The sequence below is a fragment of the Pomacea canaliculata genome, linkage group LG5 (genome assembly GCF_003073045.1).
Source record: "Pomacea canaliculata isolate SZHN2017 linkage group LG5, ASM307304v1, whole genome shotgun sequence".
In the NCBI taxonomy this organism is placed as follows: domain Eukaryota; kingdom Metazoa; phylum Mollusca; class Gastropoda; order Architaenioglossa; family Ampullariidae; genus Pomacea; species Pomacea canaliculata.
In genome coordinates, this window is record NC_037594.1 from 24,066,848 (window position 1) to 24,084,839 (window position 17,992).

Consider the following 17,992-nt stretch of genomic DNA (forward strand, 5'->3'; position numbering starts at 1 on the left):
TGGAAGGAGTAAATATTAATCAGTAGACTTCAAATGCGTCTTTAATATTCATTCACCATAATTCACAATTATAATCACCACACACACTCACGCATGCACGCACATCGGGGTAACATGCAGAAACCCGTCCTGCCACAAAGTGTAGCTGGAAGTGAGGAGGGTGAAATAATGGGGTGAGATGAAGGTGAATAATTGATGATGTTCCTTTGAATGCCGTCAAAAGAGAAACCAGTTCTTGAATGTTGTTTTCCTGACATTCTGCACTTCTACAGGTCCTCCTGCTGCCCCTCAATGACAGCACAGACTTCACCATGGCTAAACCATGAATTTATATTACTCAATTGCTGGCAGACCATTTTTTTGCAGTTAACTACTAAAACGAGGCATGAGACTACAAAGCTTCCGATTTATTCACATTCTTGGTTTAGGCTCGCCGAGACTATCAGCGGAGAGTTTCGCAAGAGGCTTTGGCAGACAGACATCAGTCCACCTGTACACCTCCATGGCTAAGCCACGTGCCGCCCACATGCTCACATTCCAAAATTGTCGTCGAGGTCGTTGACCCTGGGGTCAGGTCAGCGGCTGTTCATATTTCCTGGCCGCTAGTGTTGTCAGTGGACGTGCGGCACAGTGAGCTCGGGATGTCCGTCTCCTCGCTGACAAACGGCGGGCGGTGAGGCTGGCGACATCACAACCCAGTAGCAATACTTTACCGCAACCTGGGTGAGCAACATGTCGGTCTCCCGTCAAAACCCGTGGATCTCGCGGGAAGTGAAAAACGTTATGCGTCAGTCATGCTTCCATCTCAGGCAGGTCTCTGTCTCTCACATTCCTCTTCCTGTCCTTCCCTCCGTCTCTCACTTTCTTCTACTCTGTACATCTGTGAGTGAGAGAATGTGAGCGAGTGATGGAGTGCGTATGTGTGTATGTGTGTTTGTGAGTGCGCACGTGCAGGTTGGAGTGTGCGTGTTATATAATGTGTATGTATATGTATGTGTACTTTTGAACGAATATGCATGTGTATGAGTGTGTATGTTTGTGTGTGTGCGTGTATATATAAGTTTCAGTGTTTGTGTATGTGTGTTTGTATGTTTGAGTGTGCATATGTGTCTGAATGCGTGCATGTGTGCGAGTAACTTAAGTATACTTACGTGTGTGTAGGTGGGTGTGTGAGTCTGTCTCACTGTATGTGCGTGTTCGTCTCTCTGTATGTAAGTTCGCTCTTCTGTTTGTGTGTGTGTCCGCCCCAACACACACCTCCAGACACATAAGCAAACACGTCAAAATGAATTACAGTAGAAATCTCGATGGGACTTCCATTAATTAATTTGTCTCACCATCCCCAGAGTGCGCCTCACGCCATTTCTTTATTTTTTTTGGGTGGGGTGGGTTGGGGTGACCCCCTGAACACACCACTGACTGGTGCGTGATGTCTTTAATGCAACGGATAAGAGACAGACCCCAAAGCTTTAAAAATGTACAGCACGAGCCAAAATTCTTGTCCAATCGAAGGACTCTCGTGTCTTGTGTTGCTAAAAGAAAACGAAGTCTACAAAAATAAAAGAAGAAAACAAAGAAAAATGTAATTACTCTTTTTTTAGGCTCTCTTTGCCCGAACATAGTAGCTTTGTCGTGCTGGAAAATGTGTTTTTTTACTTTAAAGTTACATTGCAGACTGTGGAGTTTCTCCCCAAGTTAAAACATAATAAAACAGTTGAAGACAAAACATGAATAATCAGTGGACAGAGGTAAAAATTAGAGACTGTGGTACTAGACGAGGGATGATGAATACCTTACTAAAACAAGAGTAGCACAGCCGAAACGAGGCTGACAGCATCCAATGGTGTCTTAGAGAAGTAAATGAATGATGACGATGATGGTTGGGATTAGGTAGTGAGAATTAGTACGACGCTCACCATATAATGATGATTATTATTTTTTTCTCTATTTTATGTCAATTATTCATTAATATGACATTGACTGACACGAACGTTGAATAACAAGCCCACGGTGCCACGTGGTGGTAAAATAAAACGGTGGCACCACTAACACAAAATACTGTGCAATGTGCAAGTTGGCGTGGAAACAATGTGCATTGCAAGACTCGACAGAACCACACAGCCAAACCTCCACCCCTCACACCCCACCAGCTTCTGGATTGTAGCCAGACTGGTCCTCTTGGGAGGAAATCTGATCGGACTTTGCAACACGTGGAACACTCGGAGGGGCAACTTACCTTCATCCCCAACACAGTCGTAGTCGCCATGTAACAGCTTCCGTCACCGTTACATCTGGGGTCCGATCAGCTAGTGCTCTCCCCTGCTGTTGCTCTGGAAGCCAGGGTCCAAAGGGCAGGGTCACAGCCAGGAGTGAAGACGGCACGCGGATTACTGCTCGAGCTTATCGTCTTCTTTTCGAGACTTCATGTGGTCTGTTGCTACAAAAGAAGGGTTGCAGCCCTTGATGGTGCAGATGATGTATCGGAAGTGTAAGGATGTGCGTACAAGGGAAAGAACTCAGCCTTGCCCGATGTGGGCAAGATGTTTCCCACACCAACGCTTGTCATGTCATGTCATGTCATAGAGCAGGGCTGTCAGCAGATGTCGCCTTCTATCAATGCTCTCGGCTGTGCAATTTGAATATGAGCACAGGTCATAACCCTGTTATATTTTTTATTATAAGAGATTTTAAGAACTCACTCACCTTTCACATCAGCCTCATCGATTCTGCATCAGTCCACCGCCCGCTATTAGCCTCAAGAAAAGATTCCTAGAAATGTGCGCACTCTAATAAACGTATTTATTATATCAATCTCTCATTATCTCTCAGCCCCACTTCCTCGCCCTCATAGTCCCCCCCCCAATCATACCTTGCCTCCCAATGCGCTAAACGCTTGACCTTTACTTGTATTTCCCTTCTTTTCCTGCCACAGTCCCTCCCGCCATTTCCACTCCTCCTCTGATGTTGACCTCGAGCGCGACCTTTTGGCTATCGATTGGTTGAAGATGGTTGCGATCAAGCAAGTCGCTCTATTAACGCCGCCAAAGCAGAGGGAAATTAGCCTCTGACCCTCTGCCATAAATCTCTGTGGATGAAGCCACAGGAGGAGGAGGGGGAGCTCGGTCTGTATACTACTGCAGTTTCGCTTTCCTCAACGATTTCTTATGAAGGCTTTTCGGTCCACTAGTCGTGAGCTAGTCCAGACAGCCCACGAGGTTTATTTGTGTGGTCCCCTGCATGGTCCTGGGTGGCTCACAGACGTGGGCAATGACCTACCGATTGGATTACTGCTGCAGCCACGTTTGATTATGAACCAGAAACATGGCAATGCACGAGCATGCTGCCTTCAATCAGACACACCCTCTCTCCCTAATTTTCTTTATCGCGCGCACACACACACACGTACACGCATGCCTGGACCTGTAAGAATCTCGTTTCTGTCAAGAGAAGTGCATACAGATACACGCAGATACAAGTCTAGGTATAGGACCAAAAGAGATAACATAGTGGATAGGTCGAGGTCCGGATCAACAACGAATGTGCATCAAAGACAGCAATGGCTACCTTCTCACAGAAAGCAATGCTGTGCTCAACGGATGAGTGAGTACTGCAAGGACCTGTACAACTTCCAGCTGAAGACCGACACCAACATTCTTCTAAACAACCAGACTAGCAAAGTGAACCTGCAGACCCACCAGTCATACAGGAAGAGGTCGACAGATGGGGGTTTCAGAATCATATGTTGTAAGACTGAATTGCTCACATGACATTGTTGTACAGGACTGTAGTGACTTTCAGGTAGAGTTAGGGTCTCAGTCACAGATAAGCTTGACAAGACAGCTGTGTTTGGTTGTACATGCAGCAGGCATGAGTATCCCCAACATTTCTTCAGCCTGAAATATGGTGAAAGGTTATGATGGATTCATTTCTTAGTGACTTTTGTTTACTGTCTGAACAGTTCCATGTCTTGTGTTCTCTAATAATACTTAAAAACCTTCTATCTCTGGCACAGAGCATGGGTATCAGTATGATGCATTCTGCTGTTTTCAGATTGGGATGTGCTGTCTGCCTGATGGAGAAACTGCGAGAAGAGCATCGACAGAATATCACCATTTTGTATGAAATTTCATGTGTTCTTTCTGCACATCTAAAAAGTTTGTGTATTTTTGTGTACTTAAAAGTTTTTGATGTATGTACATATGTTTGGCAGTCATGTGGTGTATTTGCTGCAGTGAAAGCTTAAGAATAGTTTTGTTTACATTAATTTATTGCTTAATTACTTCACAGTGAATGCCCATGACTGAACATTTTGACCGGTAGATTATTAATATTTATAACTATTAACCTACAATAAAGACAACTATCTGTAAGGATACATTTTAAAGAGCATTTTTTAAACATTTATGCGGTGTGACTTTTAAGAAATGTAGGTTTTATTTTCTAAATTCAAATGAAATATTGTAACTGTATGGGATGAGAAGCTCAGATTGGGAAGTAGGTCTATAGGTAGCAGTTAAATTATACACAATATATACCAACATAAACTGCCAAACACATGCAGTTTATTAAAATATTCATTAAATTTAAACATTACTATTTTTGGTTGCTGGAGTACAAATCCATATTGAACTGAGAAACCGGCAGCTACATCAACTGAATCATTGCCTACTTTCAAATATAACTAAATAACTGATAGTTTGACATCCCCACCCCTCTCTTTTTTTTTTTTTTTTTTTTTTTAAAGGGAAGTAATCCATTGTAGAACAATTTCTGAAGGTATCAACAGTTCCTTCCCTTATTAATTTATGTACGCAAAGAGCAACATACTTTTTGACACTGCCCTTCTTGCCGAAACGCTATATTATCCTTTATTCCAAAGTAAATAAGTAAGACTGCTCATCAGCTACAACAACTTTGCTTCCTGTTGAAGGTCTATCAACCGTCTGTAATACTCCCATTTGCAAATGTTGCTGATAGAGGAAGCTTGGTGTATGGTAAGGTTCCAGAAGCATCAGTCAAAAGAAAAGATATTCAACTGTCTCATCTTATGATCAGATGCGCTGAAGAGAAAGGGCTGCTGAAAAAAGTAGAAGTAGCAGTAGCCTATTACTGGTATAAAGTGTGGGTTGGAAAGTATTGTAATATTTTGTTATGGCAGTGGTCATTTCAGCACCCATTTTCTTGATTTATTTGTCCACCACCATTACTGTGAACCTTTTTTGATGGTTTTAAATGCAGTGTTTTTATAATGCAGCTATGACCACACCAAGCATGATCTGTGTGGTTTGAGATTAGCTTAATTTGAGTATGGAGTGAAAATATATTTTAAAATATGAAATTATTCTGAGTACAGTATTTTAGTGAGGTAATCTGTCCAAAGTGAGTATGGATACAGCTAGGACAATAAGGCATCCAGACAGGGACTGAGAAAGAGAGAGGAAGGAGACAATGGTGTCTTTACATGATCATGAGACCTTTGACATTTGGGGGATGTGAAAAGTTGAGAACCGTTTCTGACTGGATAAATGTTGCATTGTTGTAGGCAATTCTAACTGTCAGTAAATTTTTTTCTCTATTTCTAATATATAGTCGACATTCGTAAAGAAGTGAGAGACAAGAAAGACGTAGATGTGTAGGATTAAAAAAAAAAAGTGAACTAATAGAAATTTAAGCATATGAGCAAACTTCCATCCATGAGCGCGCGAAACGTTCTCACAACAACAATCATAACAAATATTTAATAAACATCTGCTCTAGAAGGGGGACCTGATAAGCTACTGAAGTGGGAATGCATTGCATCGAACCTTGCAGTTTGCCACTTCAGTGCTGTCAAATAAATTTATTCACAAATAAGTCTCAAAGAGCTTCAGGTCCATAATGGCGATGTCTTGGCAATGGCGGACATCTGCAAAGACCCGTTGGTACCTTGCCGGCAAGGATGACAATTAACTTTTTTCAGTCTTGATAGGAAGTGTAGCATCCAGTTCATGACTCTTAGTTTGAAGAGGTAATTTCAGGGACTGTGACTGTAGCTAAGACAGAAATACATTTATAACTGAAATAATGTTTAAGTCAAGTTTTCTTTTTCTCCGAGCATATCTCGCTTATCTCGCCAGTCACTCAATCAACCAGTGGAACAATTCACTATAACTCATGCAGACGGACATAAACATTTATGTAAGTTTTCATTCAAATACATCGATTTTCCACGATTGAAGTATTTCTGTATATTTTAAATCCCTTTCTTTTCTTTCTTATTCCCCTCCTACGGACGTGCACACGCACGGCGCACACCACACACACACACCACACATACACATTAGTTGCATTTTCTTACCGCTAACGTTGTACAGGTGCGCAGCACAGGATGGTGGAACCCATGGAGCTGGTGACAGAGAAATGTAAGCTTTGATAAAGAAATGAAATCAATAGCATTGAAAGTCGTGTAAGCAAACGGTCAAAACAAAACAAAAAAATATCTGCAAAAATGTCTTGACATGGCTGGATTGCACTCTGTACCAATGCAAACTGTTATATGAATAATTGAGGGGACATAAGCTGACCTTTAACCTCCTGGTACTCTGTAGAGGACGCAATCTACCCGACACGTGACTTACTGTCGCATAATTTGCAGAATCCGGCGCAGTTCTCCATGCGGAAGAGGCGGTAGTTGGGATTGGTGCACAGGTCGTCAGGTTCTCGGTCACAGTATTCGATGCTGTCTGTACACTTGCGCGGCGGCGGCACCCCTGAAACGTCGTGTCAGAGACTGGTGACCACGTGAACAGGGTGAGCAACATTCAGGCAGTCTTCTCGAAAAAAGATGTTGACTCTTGGCTGCCTCATTGAATATTTAATACCAGAGGTGTGTGCGTGTGCGCGCGCGTGTCTGAGAGAGAGAGCCGTCGAGCGAAAGTGATTATCTCTCTTGGTTTCTCTCCCGTTTGTGTGTGTGTGTGTGTGTGCGTTTGTTTGTTTGTGTGTGTGTGTGAAAACTAATCCTCACCACAGAAGCCGCAGTAGCTGGCACAGTTGTGTTTGGCCCAAGGCTCGTAGATGCCACAGCAGTATTCTTCCAAGTAGTGGGTGCAGTTCTGCAGCCTGTCTCCACATTCTGTAGAGCCTTTTGTTGAAAACATTTCATGTTTTAGAAAGCATGGCAGTGAACGAGCAAATTAGTCTTTAGTGATACTGATTTTTGTCCTTGATGTTGTAAAAGAATCGGGATGGTACTCTTTCGCGAAAGAAATCAAACTTTTCCCTCAGAAAATGGCTTAGAAAACTGTGAGGGGACGACCCTGGTGACTCTCGGGCTTTCGGCCTCAGGTAGCACGTGGGAGGGAAATGCATGGCGATGGAGGGTTAACATCAAGGATTGCAATGTTCTCGTGTGTTGTAAAGTGCTGTGTCTAGTGCTATGCTGTCAGGTGGTTCCTCATTGTTGTATTGTCAAAACTACTTGGTGCTCACCTGTAAGGTGTGGTGGTCAGCTGCAGCGCCACCTTTTGTGTGTTTTGCACGTGTCTAGGTCATGTAAAGTGTCGTGCTAAGTCACGAGGAGGGTCCGAAAGTGCTCACAGTTTTGTTGTAAACCACACTTTGCCTGCTTGTTAAACGAAGGCACAAATACGGTAAACAAACGTTTATGACAATAATGTACTTAGTGCTGTTAGGCCAGTCATTTAACATGTAACATGTAGCGTTGGTGTTAGTATTGTAAATATTGTTGCTCCTGTTGTAATATCGCTTTGTGTTAAGTACTACTGTGTCATCTTGTGTCTAGTGCTGAAGTGTGATGCAGGTTTTGAGATGCCAGCCATTAGTACACAACACGATTGTTTCTTGAAGTACATGAACTCACTCGTGGTTGACAGCTCCGTTTGCTCACTTGTGGTTTCAACACCTGAGGACGAGCAAGAAAATCATGCAAAAATAAGTCAGTCCTAAAACCTCACCTGCACAGGTGGCATTTAATGTTAATGGCAAATTAAAACACATGATCTAATTTCCTGTCATGGTCATTTCGCTCATTTCTGAGTAGAAAGCTGAATATAAACAGAATATGAAGTCGAGCTAGAAGACAACTTTTTGAGATACTAAAAGTTTTTTTTATTTGGGGAGGGGAGCCATGGCATCATGAAAATGTTTTCTGTAGTTCTGTCTCAGGTGAGGTAGCTACCTGAGTCAGGAGTGCAGTTGCCACAGTAACGAGGGCAGTAGTGGCTCATGAAGTCGCTGTAGGTCCCGCAGTCAGTTTTGCCGTATTCACTGCAATGGCTGATCAGGTCCGCACACTGTCCTCCTGTAGGTGTTGCTGCTGTCGTAGCTGTTGCGACTGTCTGCGCTGTGCGGGTGGTGTCGACCACGGCTGGCTGGTCAGGGGACATCGCTTCATCATAAAGAGAGTGAAGGGAGATTTCGTCACTTGTGATGAAGACACGTGTACAGACAGACAGACAGACTGGTGTGCGCGTGTGGTCTCCATGCACAGGTATGTATGATGAGGGCAGTCAAACGAAACATATATATATAATATTATGTATTATATATTATATATATATACAATATCCATAAAGATGGAGAGAGCGTTGTAGACGTGGTTGTGTGTGGCTATATATTCTACAGGCATATATAAGTGTATGTGCAAATAAAATAAAAAGAAGAATTACTTGGTATCGTCACGTTGGGGTTCAACTTGTAGTAGAATCCGTAGTCTGAAATACACAACAGAACAAGTCTAGTGTCAGATGCTGTGTTGTTCTCAATATCAGCCATCAGGATATCGTATCTTGTTGACTTTTTGTTGTCCACATTACAAAACAGCAAATTATTTACAGAAATCATAGTCTTTGTTCAATCTACAATTGTGTCAATATATTTATTTTTTGGCCTCATTATTTCACGTTTGTCATTAATTGAAATGTACTTGCTTTAAAAGATAATCTATAATGACATACTGTATCACTACTGTACATTTCTAACAAACAATATCATTCCGTTGTAGTCGGCAGTTGTTTTTCACGAAATATTAATTCATATAAAATACTAATACAAATGCCATGTTATTTTCCGTTGCTAGTCTGTCTATAGATTGTGACAACAGTCATCAAACTTTCCATTTGTTAACTCGTTGTCTTTATGCCTGTGTCCCTATATTACCGTATATGACACATCCATTCAGAACTACCGTGTAGTTGTAAAGTTGTTGTGTAGTTGTCACTGTGGTTGTGACTGTAGTTGTCACTGTAGTTGTAAAGTACTTACTGATGCAGAGGTTGCAGGTCTTGCGACAGTTAGTGATGGCCCAGATGAAGTAGCTTTCGGAAGTGCAACTCTCTTTGCCGTACTGGCTGCAGTACGGGTTCGTGTCCTCGCATGGCTCGATGGGGCAAGCTGAGGCGACGAGAAATGATGTCGATGACACAAAGATGACATTAACGACAGTCGACGACATCAAATACAGACGACAGCACGACAACTAATCAGACTAGGCAAGAAGACTAGAGCAGGGAGCAGATGACACAGACATCGAGGGAATATTGGAAAAGGCAGGAATAGATGGCAGATAACCATTACCTAATTAATGATGTGTATTTATGTACAACTGTACAACAAACAGCAGAATCATCCTAACCTTTACACGAGTCAGTGCGTTTGCCCCACAAAGCAGTGAAGTGGGTTTTTTGGAGAGCAAGTATAGCAGGTGTAGCAGGTGGAACATATGCTACAAAAGAACGACGATGAAGAGGACTGAAAAAACGAATCCAGCAAAGACTGGTTGATACTTACGCTGACAGAAGCCACAGAAAGCTTGACAGTTGGCACCAGCCCACGGGCGGTAGATACCCTGACAGGACTCCAGTCTGTGGTTTTTGCATTCCTCCCATCCAAGCTGATCCTTGCAGCAGTCTGCATCGTCATCATCATCATCAATCATCATCATCGTCATCGTCATCATCAATTAATTTTCCATTCAATCAATTTAAGAAATCAATCAGTCATCGTCATAGTCCTCGGACTTTTTAAAAATTTTTTTAGCGAAAGCACTCCGTCGAGAAAAGCAGTTTTAAAAAAAATCTCGAGGACTGGAGAAATCCCGGTCTGGGGTTCCTCATCCTCTCCGAATTATCCTTCCTCCCTATCATCAGATACGGACGACACTATCGACAGAGAAAGTGTAAGTTGCGAAGTGCATGCAGTACAGACACATCCTCGCAATGTCCTTTTGTTAGAGGGCTGTACTCCTCCCAGAGATAAATAATGGCGAAATGAAGCGATCAGCAGACACGAAGGACACAAACGCTCAAGACTAAGAAAAAACCCAAACATTGAAAAAATATTTGAAGCAGAGAGGAAAGGATGCTGTCTGGCAGCACGTATGCCCGTTATTTACTGGGAATCAAAGGTCCAGCGGTGGTTGGTTCCGTCACAGTGACGACAGTTGGTTCCGTGGTGGTCGTTGGTGTTTGCTCCGTTGTTGTGGTCGTTGGTGTTTGCTCCGTGGTTGTGGTCGTCTGTGTTGGCTCCATGGTTGCGGAGGACTCCTCGACGGCGCTGGACGTGCTGATGGCCGACGTGAAGTCGGGGTAGTCGCTGCTGTGTAGCGTCACTTCGATCGGGACACCTGTTCAAGAAAAGAATTTACAATAAGTCTGAGGTCTCTTTTTTTAGGGAGTTAATCAGGCTCTGCAATCAGCAACCTTTCTAAATCATGTTCTCGTGTGTAAATTAATTTATTTAGAGAATCGTTTGGCTATCTAGTTTTTTTGTAACTCGACTTTTAATTTAATAGCTGTCAGTCCTTTTCTTCCAAAGTGAAGATGTACGTGCCGGGACTTGATTTCATGTCGAGACTGTAACCCACTTACAGGCCGGTCAAACCGATAACCTGATTTCCACATCGTGAGTCGCCATGGCGGTATGCAGGACACAGGTCTGTGAGTGGGTTACAGCCTCCATATGACATGTGGAGCTGGCACCTGGCAACACACACCAAAAAAGATGAAGTTAAGGCTGCTCACCGTTACACAGGTCGCAGGAGCGAGCGCAGTACATGGCGGCCCAGGACATAGACCGTGCAGATGGAGTAGCCTAGCAACAGGCAGTTCTTGTCTCTGTCTTCACAGGCTGCAGACAGGCATGGACAGCAGCTTATAGGGCTAGCCATAGTTCCTCTGACTGCCTGACGACCGGACTGTGGTCAGCAAGCAGCAGGCGACATTTAATTACTTGTAACGTGATCGCGACATCCGGGTACTCACCCACACCTGTGCTTACCTGCGACAGTATTGACATCTGGACTTGTGACACCGGGAACTGCAGTTGTGTCAGTTGTGACTTCACTTGTCACGACATCTGTAACAGCACTCGTGTCATACGTCACTTCACTTGTCACGATATCGGTAACTGCGCTCGTGTCATACGTCACTTCACTTGTCACGACATCTGTAACTGCACTCGTGTCATACGTCACTTCACTTGTCACGATATCGGTAACTGCGCTCGTGTCATACGTCACTTCACTTGTCACGACATCTGTAACAGCACTCGTGTCATACGTCACTTCACTTGTCACGATATCGGTAACTGCGCTCGTGTCATACGTCACTTCACTTGTCACGACATCTGTAACAGCACTCGTGTCATACGTCACTTCACTTGTCACGTCATCAGTAACAGCACTCGTCTCATACGTCACTTCACTTGTCACGTCATCAGTAACAGCACTCGTCTCATACGTCACTTCACTTGTCACGACATCAGTAACAGCACTCGTGTCATACGTCACTTCACTTGTCCCGTCATCAGTAACTGCACTCATGACATCAGGCAAGGGACTTGTGACGTCATCCGTGACTAGAATAGTGACGTCATCTGGGGTCGTCACGAAGTCATCCGTTGACAAGGTACCTTCGCTGAAATCACATGAACAAGTGTAAACAGCCGTCTCGCACCTGTGACCACAGTTCTTGGTAATGATTTAACAAACATTCAATGTTTTGTTGTTGAAATTCACGTGATATATTTCATAAACTGTAACTCCTTACTTTCTACATATTCTATTATGTGACGTCAGCGACCAAATTCAACACTGACAGAGCAGACGGATGCAAGGGTAGAACAGAAGAAATAAGAGAACGAGATACACAGCAGAAAAGTGAACCACCTTCACGCAAAATGGCGATACGTGCACACTAGTCACGTGACGTCTACAAGGAACAAACACGTATTCGGTACACGGACAAATAAATACAATGGAATAACAAGAGAAGAGGAAAGGAAGCAAGGTAATAGAGGAGAAAGTTGAAAGATACCGCAGTTCTCTCACCTTTCAACAGCAGCGGAGGTTTGCTCCACGTCCTGACACCGCACAGTCGGCGCGTGCAGCAGAGCGAGCACACCTGTCGACGCGCATGAACGACAGTTTTAGCATCTACCTGTGTATTAACGGTTAATGAAGCCATGCGCATAACCACCAAGCCACTCTATTCTATAAACAGGTGGACAGGGGGGCTTATCTCACATCCCCCCCTTCCTCTGCTTCTCCCTCACCAACTCTTACGAGTAAAAACTAGTTCAACACAAGAATGTGTCTTGGACAGATAAGGCTTGTGATGAAACACTTTCGTGATCAAACTTTGAGACGAAAAAAACACATTCCAATGAAAACAAAGAATTCCATCAGCTTTCTCTCTCCCATGACGAATTCTTCACAGTTTATTAGTAAGACCTGCATTTGACTCTGAACTGGCGCCATGAATAACTGCCATGGACATTTTACATTTATTGTATGGTTCTCTCTTTCTATATATAAATATAATGCCAAACCTTTGGAAATATTTGTTACTACTTTTGTAGCATTTCTTGCAGTTTATTCTATTATAATTTATAGTTATAGTCTAATATAATTTTCTCCTTATTAGGGCAAAAGCAAATAAATTTTTTTATCCTGCTGCTCATGTAGACAACGAATATTCATTGTTATTCCTTTTTTTTCTTTCTGCTTCATACATTCACCAGACTAGTAAGGTAGCTGCAAAGACAGGACAGTATCAGCGTAGCTGACAGGTGGCAATTCCATCATGGACAGGTGAGGTAAAGGAATTAATACAACATGGAGGCTTTGCACGATCGTGATGCTCTACTTTCTAAAACCAGAAGGCGAAATCAACATCAGCGATCCAGGTGAGATAAATCTTCTGTACATAAATTCCTGTAAGACCTTAATTGTGTATCATAGTTTATACTTACACAAAACAACGAGTGGTTTGAACATTTCTCCCTTTCTACCCCTTGACCCTCGGCGACTGCTGGCAAGCTGTGTTGGTCGAAGACTTCCAAGATTACGAGACCGTCCAAAATGGATGGCGTGGTCTCTGGCCACCGCGGGGAAGCAGACTGACAAAAAGTCTACCAAAAACTTCTTTCCTCACTTTCACTCGATTCTAAACATATTTCTCGGTCCCATCCTTATCTGTGACCGTGGGAAAAAGTCCTGATGGTCACACCAGTTTTTGCTGACTTCCTCTTGACTAAGTAAGCTATCGTTGGATTTTTTTAAGTATCCCATGGTAAAAATGAAAATAGTGCAAGGAATAATCTTTCTACACTTAAAGAGTGCCAAGGATGAGTGACAAACTAGTAATCTTGTTTTCTATCTTGATATTTTTTCCAACTTAAAAAAAAAAGGGTTTTGTGTGTTCGTGCGCACGTGCATTTGTGTGTGTGTATATATAATCTAGAGAGAAACACATGAGTGTGCAGTGGCAAATTGTAGAGACTGAATACTAAGAAAGGTTTGGACATTTTGCGAGGATTAATTCATTATTTTTTTATTTATTTATTATTATTATTTTTGTCTTGCGTACCTGAGAGTGTGCGGGATGGCGAGCAGGCCAGCGAGAAGAATGTGTCTGTAATGGGAGTTCGTGTTCAAACTCTTAGACTGTCCTCAACTGGATGTGCGAGCTGTTGTCCCCATCCAGTTCTTCCTTTGTAGCTATAAATAACATGTACAAAACATGCTGAATGTTGCTTGATTTTATTTAGACAATAAGGAACAACTTAATGCATGGTATCCAGCGAGGTTGGACAAATACTCAGGCCCGGGATAGTGAAGGAAGAAGACGTGCGTGAGTCACGACATGTAAACCTCCTGAGTTGAGATTAGAGTAGAGCAGGGTAGTGGCCATCGACCCTGGAAGAATCACCTCCCCAGACCATTCCTCGATCGCCTTCGGTCCAACACCCGGCAGCACGTGGGCTCGGTGCACCGTTGGCCTCGTGACGTCACCGTGGTGTACCGCTGCTGTGACCCCGGGAACCCCCTCCTCCACCTCCCCGACACCGCGATTGTGTACGGCCTTGGGGTGTCAACCGTCGCTTAGTTACCCGGAGAGACCAAAGAGTTTGCTATCCCTCGGGGAAGGACAAACCGTTTCGAGTGGATTACAAGTGTGATTTGTGTTATTCGTATTCAAACTGACTGGAGATGCGTGTGGACGTGTGTGTGTGCTGCTCTTGTGAGAGTCGGCGTCTCAGTCGACATCGTGTTGTGTTTAGGTAGACTTTTACAGTGTCTCAGCGCGCCTTTACAAAAGATACAGCGCATTTCTGGCAGCTGTTCACATGTCAAAGACCCATCATCCTGTCAGTGCGACATGCACGACATTGATGGATGTGGGTATAGTTCAGTGTGCTCAAGCTGACAACACAGCTATTTATCAATGTTGGTGTGATGAGTGGCTCACCCTATAAAAACTTCCATCATTGTGAGCGTGAATGAAAAGACAAACATATAACAAAAAGCTTTTTTTGGAGAAGAAAGAAAATATATGGTGGCATAAATAAATGAAGGCAAGAATGACATGCGCATGTTTTGTCAGCTAAACTCATGGCAAATCGTCCTATAAATTAAATGCATGCTTCTAGTTTTATTTATCTTTATTCAGTATCGCTGTTACAACAATGTTATAATTGTGTAGCGCGTTCTGATTCTTCAGTTCGAAGAACTGCTTAGTTTAGCGCTAAGCCTGTCAAGCGCTTCGTCCGGCTGGTGTTGGGGACAGGAAATTAAACCATTCGCTAATCGCCATACTCTGCTCATACTCTCTAATCACATCCGTTATCTAATAAAATGATATGAACAAAAATTGTCCGTGTTTAAGCTAATAAGCCTAGAAATAATATACTTCCCGCTTGCACGACTTTGTTTTGACTGGAGCATTTTTCTCGGCTATTGATTTACTTTCGATTTGAAAACAAATTTAAACAATTTACATTTTTTATGTGTTTCCTCAGCATTCTTTTTCTTGAATGCTACTGAGACCGATTCTATGCGTCTGGAAATCACGACCACCTGTAAATTAAGTAAATAAGATGTAAAAGAGCGAACTATATACCGCGGCGAGCGTTACAGATAACTGCGGCGACACTTTCCACAGTGCGTTAGAGTTGCGTCCCATGTACACGGCAACGACATGGTCACTGATTCACTTCTGCTTTCTAAAAACAGCGCAAGTTCTCCGTGTTTGTGATGAGACGCAATGGAGGATGATAATCATTCAGTTTTTCAAATAGATTTCGAAGACATAAATTTGTGGTTAGCCTTGTTGGCTTTTATTGTTCATGGTTTAATCTGCCGAGCGATGGCGATCTGGGAGATTAGAAATTACGATTTGTGGACAACTCCTTCTGCGCGAAAGCACTCTAGACACGCAGTCTCAGCAGTTACATTTTGCCTTGGATTACTGAGGTACTGGTGCTTCATCTCGGCCACGAAAACTCAGCCAAGATGCATTTCTTTAGAGGACAACATAGTACTGACTTGTGGCCATCTACTTGTCCTTATTGGGTTGCTTCTTATTGGGATGTGTATCCACTCCGTTGGGTTGTCCGAGTGTTTCCACTGCCCACACTCTGCTGTCTTCGGAAGTCGTTTCCACCAACGAATTCCTCCTCCGTACCGTTCGTATGGAGATGCCATGTCTTTTGGAACCATGCTATGCTTTTTAGGAGTGTCACTCCAACGAGCTAGTCCGGCAGGGTTGATACTCTCCTTGTGCACTGCTATATCCAGCTGCAGTGTTTTCGACACCTGTTCCAGATTTTCCACAATCTGAGAACCCAGTTTCTTCTTTATAAAACTTCAACGAATTTCGTGTTTTACAATGAACAGCAAGTGGTGTTTGAATATGAAGGTCAGGACGATGGTTCACTTGAGAGTGCCTTATTTCTTTTTAAGATTCATCTTGACATCACAAAATAAACGCTCACAGCAGTCATTTTATTATGATCTTAATCTTTGCATGCATCTTAAAAGATTGGTGGCAAAAACTGCCAATATGATGTGGTCTTCAAACAATATCCCCTGTCAACCACAAAAATAAATGTTTGTGCCATTAAATGCACTGATGCTTTTAACAGTAGAATTACTACCAAGTCAGCTCCATGCTGTGTAATTCCTAAAGGTAGCTATCTTTAAAAACAGAACTCTTAATATATTTTGACAAAATCTTTATTTTGGAATGAATTGTTTGAAGTTAAAATATAAAAACATAATATATATTTTGATAATGTTCAACAGTATGACCCTTATGAAAATATCTGTACAGTGCATTTACTACAGTGATTTAAAACATATTTTACAGCACAAATTAACATGAAAACAATGCACTTGAAAGGAGCTTCTGTTTGTAATGCTACCATCATTAGTAATTAAAAAGAGACCAAACGTATATAAAAATAGAAAGACCACAGATTTGTGTAACCATGTTAGTCTGAATATATTCAGAAAAGATTTCAAAATACATGGAATGATTTATGACATACCTGTTTTTAAAGTTTAAATAAAATCTCTCAATCTGAGTATTAGTAAAAGAAACGTATAACCTACTTACATGCCTGATCAGTTCCCAGTCCTGGTGCATTTGTAAGAACAAGCCCCATTTAAAATGTTTACCAGTAACTGGATTAAAGTTTGGTCAGGAGAGTTATGCATGTAAAAAGGAGTGAAATAAGAATAAATTTGTTTTTGTTTTCCAAAAGTTTATCAAATCAACAATGCATCAATTGTTGGCACCACATCTTAAGCAAATAAATCTAACAATATATTATAGTTAAACCCATGCTAGATGTGGGTATTTCATGATGTAAGATTATAAAGTGTATAAAATAGTCTTAAAAATTAAAATTGTAATCCAGTATTTCCCAAGCAGCAAGATGTACAGAAAGCACCATTCACACTTACATGTGTATAATATCAGAACTAACACTATGTAAATATTTTACAATGCAGATGTATGAATTTGTGTTACCCTGTAAACATACTGAATGACTCCAGTCCCTTTTACCTCACTGACTATCAGTAGAAAATAAAGTACATTTTACCCTGGTATCATATTGCAATAAAAAAAATCTTTACAATGCTTTATGTAACTGTTTCTATACTTCACAGTTTTTTTCATGCTATAGCTGTGCAATAATCATGCAGAAGTCAGCAGGAAATAAAAGTCATATTCTATCTTAATCGATAGCAGTTTATCTACTACCAGATCTGCTTAATGCCACATTTGAAAGTTTGTTCAAAGTTTATGATGTTTACATCTAAAAGGTGGTTCAAATTTTAAGACATCAAGTGGAATATATTGAGAATATACAATGGGAATACAAAGTTCCGACATGCAGCTGTGACATTTATTAAGTGGTTGTACTTCTGTAGAAAGCAGGTGAACTGCATAAAAGCTTAACATTTTCTTATTTTTTCATCTGTGCATTGAAATGCAAAACCTCCAAATAAAGCAATCAGCAACATACATTTATACCTTATAAAAAGCAGGCACTCACTTTCGTGTTCTAAACTCCTCGTTAAGTTTCAAATTCAACTGTATTTTCATAGCTTATCACACTGAAAAAAAATTGATATAATATGAACATGGTGACAGTTGGTCCCCGTTTTCAAATTTTTCCATGTAATTGTTTTAATTTGACCAGC

The 17,992-nt window shown here is 41.9% G+C and overlaps 1 protein-coding gene across 1 annotated transcript; it reads right to left on the reverse strand.

The window, feature by feature from the left end:
- Positions 1 to 5,754: 5,754 nt before the first annotated feature.
- On the reverse strand, positions 5,755 to 13,418 carry LOC112565302 (zinc metalloproteinase nas-15-like). The gene is made up of 14 exons (XM_025240689.1): positions 13,252 to 13,418; positions 12,329 to 12,401; positions 11,278 to 11,915; positions 11,022 to 11,127; positions 10,394 to 10,624; positions 9,790 to 9,909; positions 9,265 to 9,393; positions 8,670 to 8,714; positions 8,180 to 8,389; positions 7,862 to 7,903; positions 7,007 to 7,123; positions 6,618 to 6,749; positions 6,338 to 6,385; positions 5,755 to 6,032 (listed from the first exon to the last, which is right to left on the reverse strand). The coding sequence occupies exons 4-14, from the start codon at positions 11,068 to 11,070 to the stop codon at positions 5,995 to 5,997; spliced, it is 1,161 nt and encodes a 386-aa protein (XP_025096474.1). The 5' UTR covers positions 11,071 to 11,127; positions 11,278 to 11,915; positions 12,329 to 12,401; positions 13,252 to 13,418; the 3' UTR covers positions 5,755 to 5,994.
- Positions 13,419 to 17,992: the final 4,574 nt, after the last annotated feature.

Bases quoted from the DNA above. Each gene is read 5' to 3' on its own strand.
- LOC112565302 (XM_025240689.1), bottom strand. From the start codon at position 11,070: ATGTCCTGGGCCGCCATGTACTGCGCTCGCTCCTGCGACCTGTGTAAC. The intron at 7,904-8,179 runs GTAGCTACCTCA...GCTCGTCCTCAG, and splicing joins CAACTGCACTCCTGACTCAG to GTGTTGAAACCACAAGTGAG. The intron at 6,386-6,617 runs GTAAGTCACGTG...CTCTGTCACCAG, and splicing joins ATTCTGCAAATTATGCGACA to CTCCATGGGTTCCACCATCC.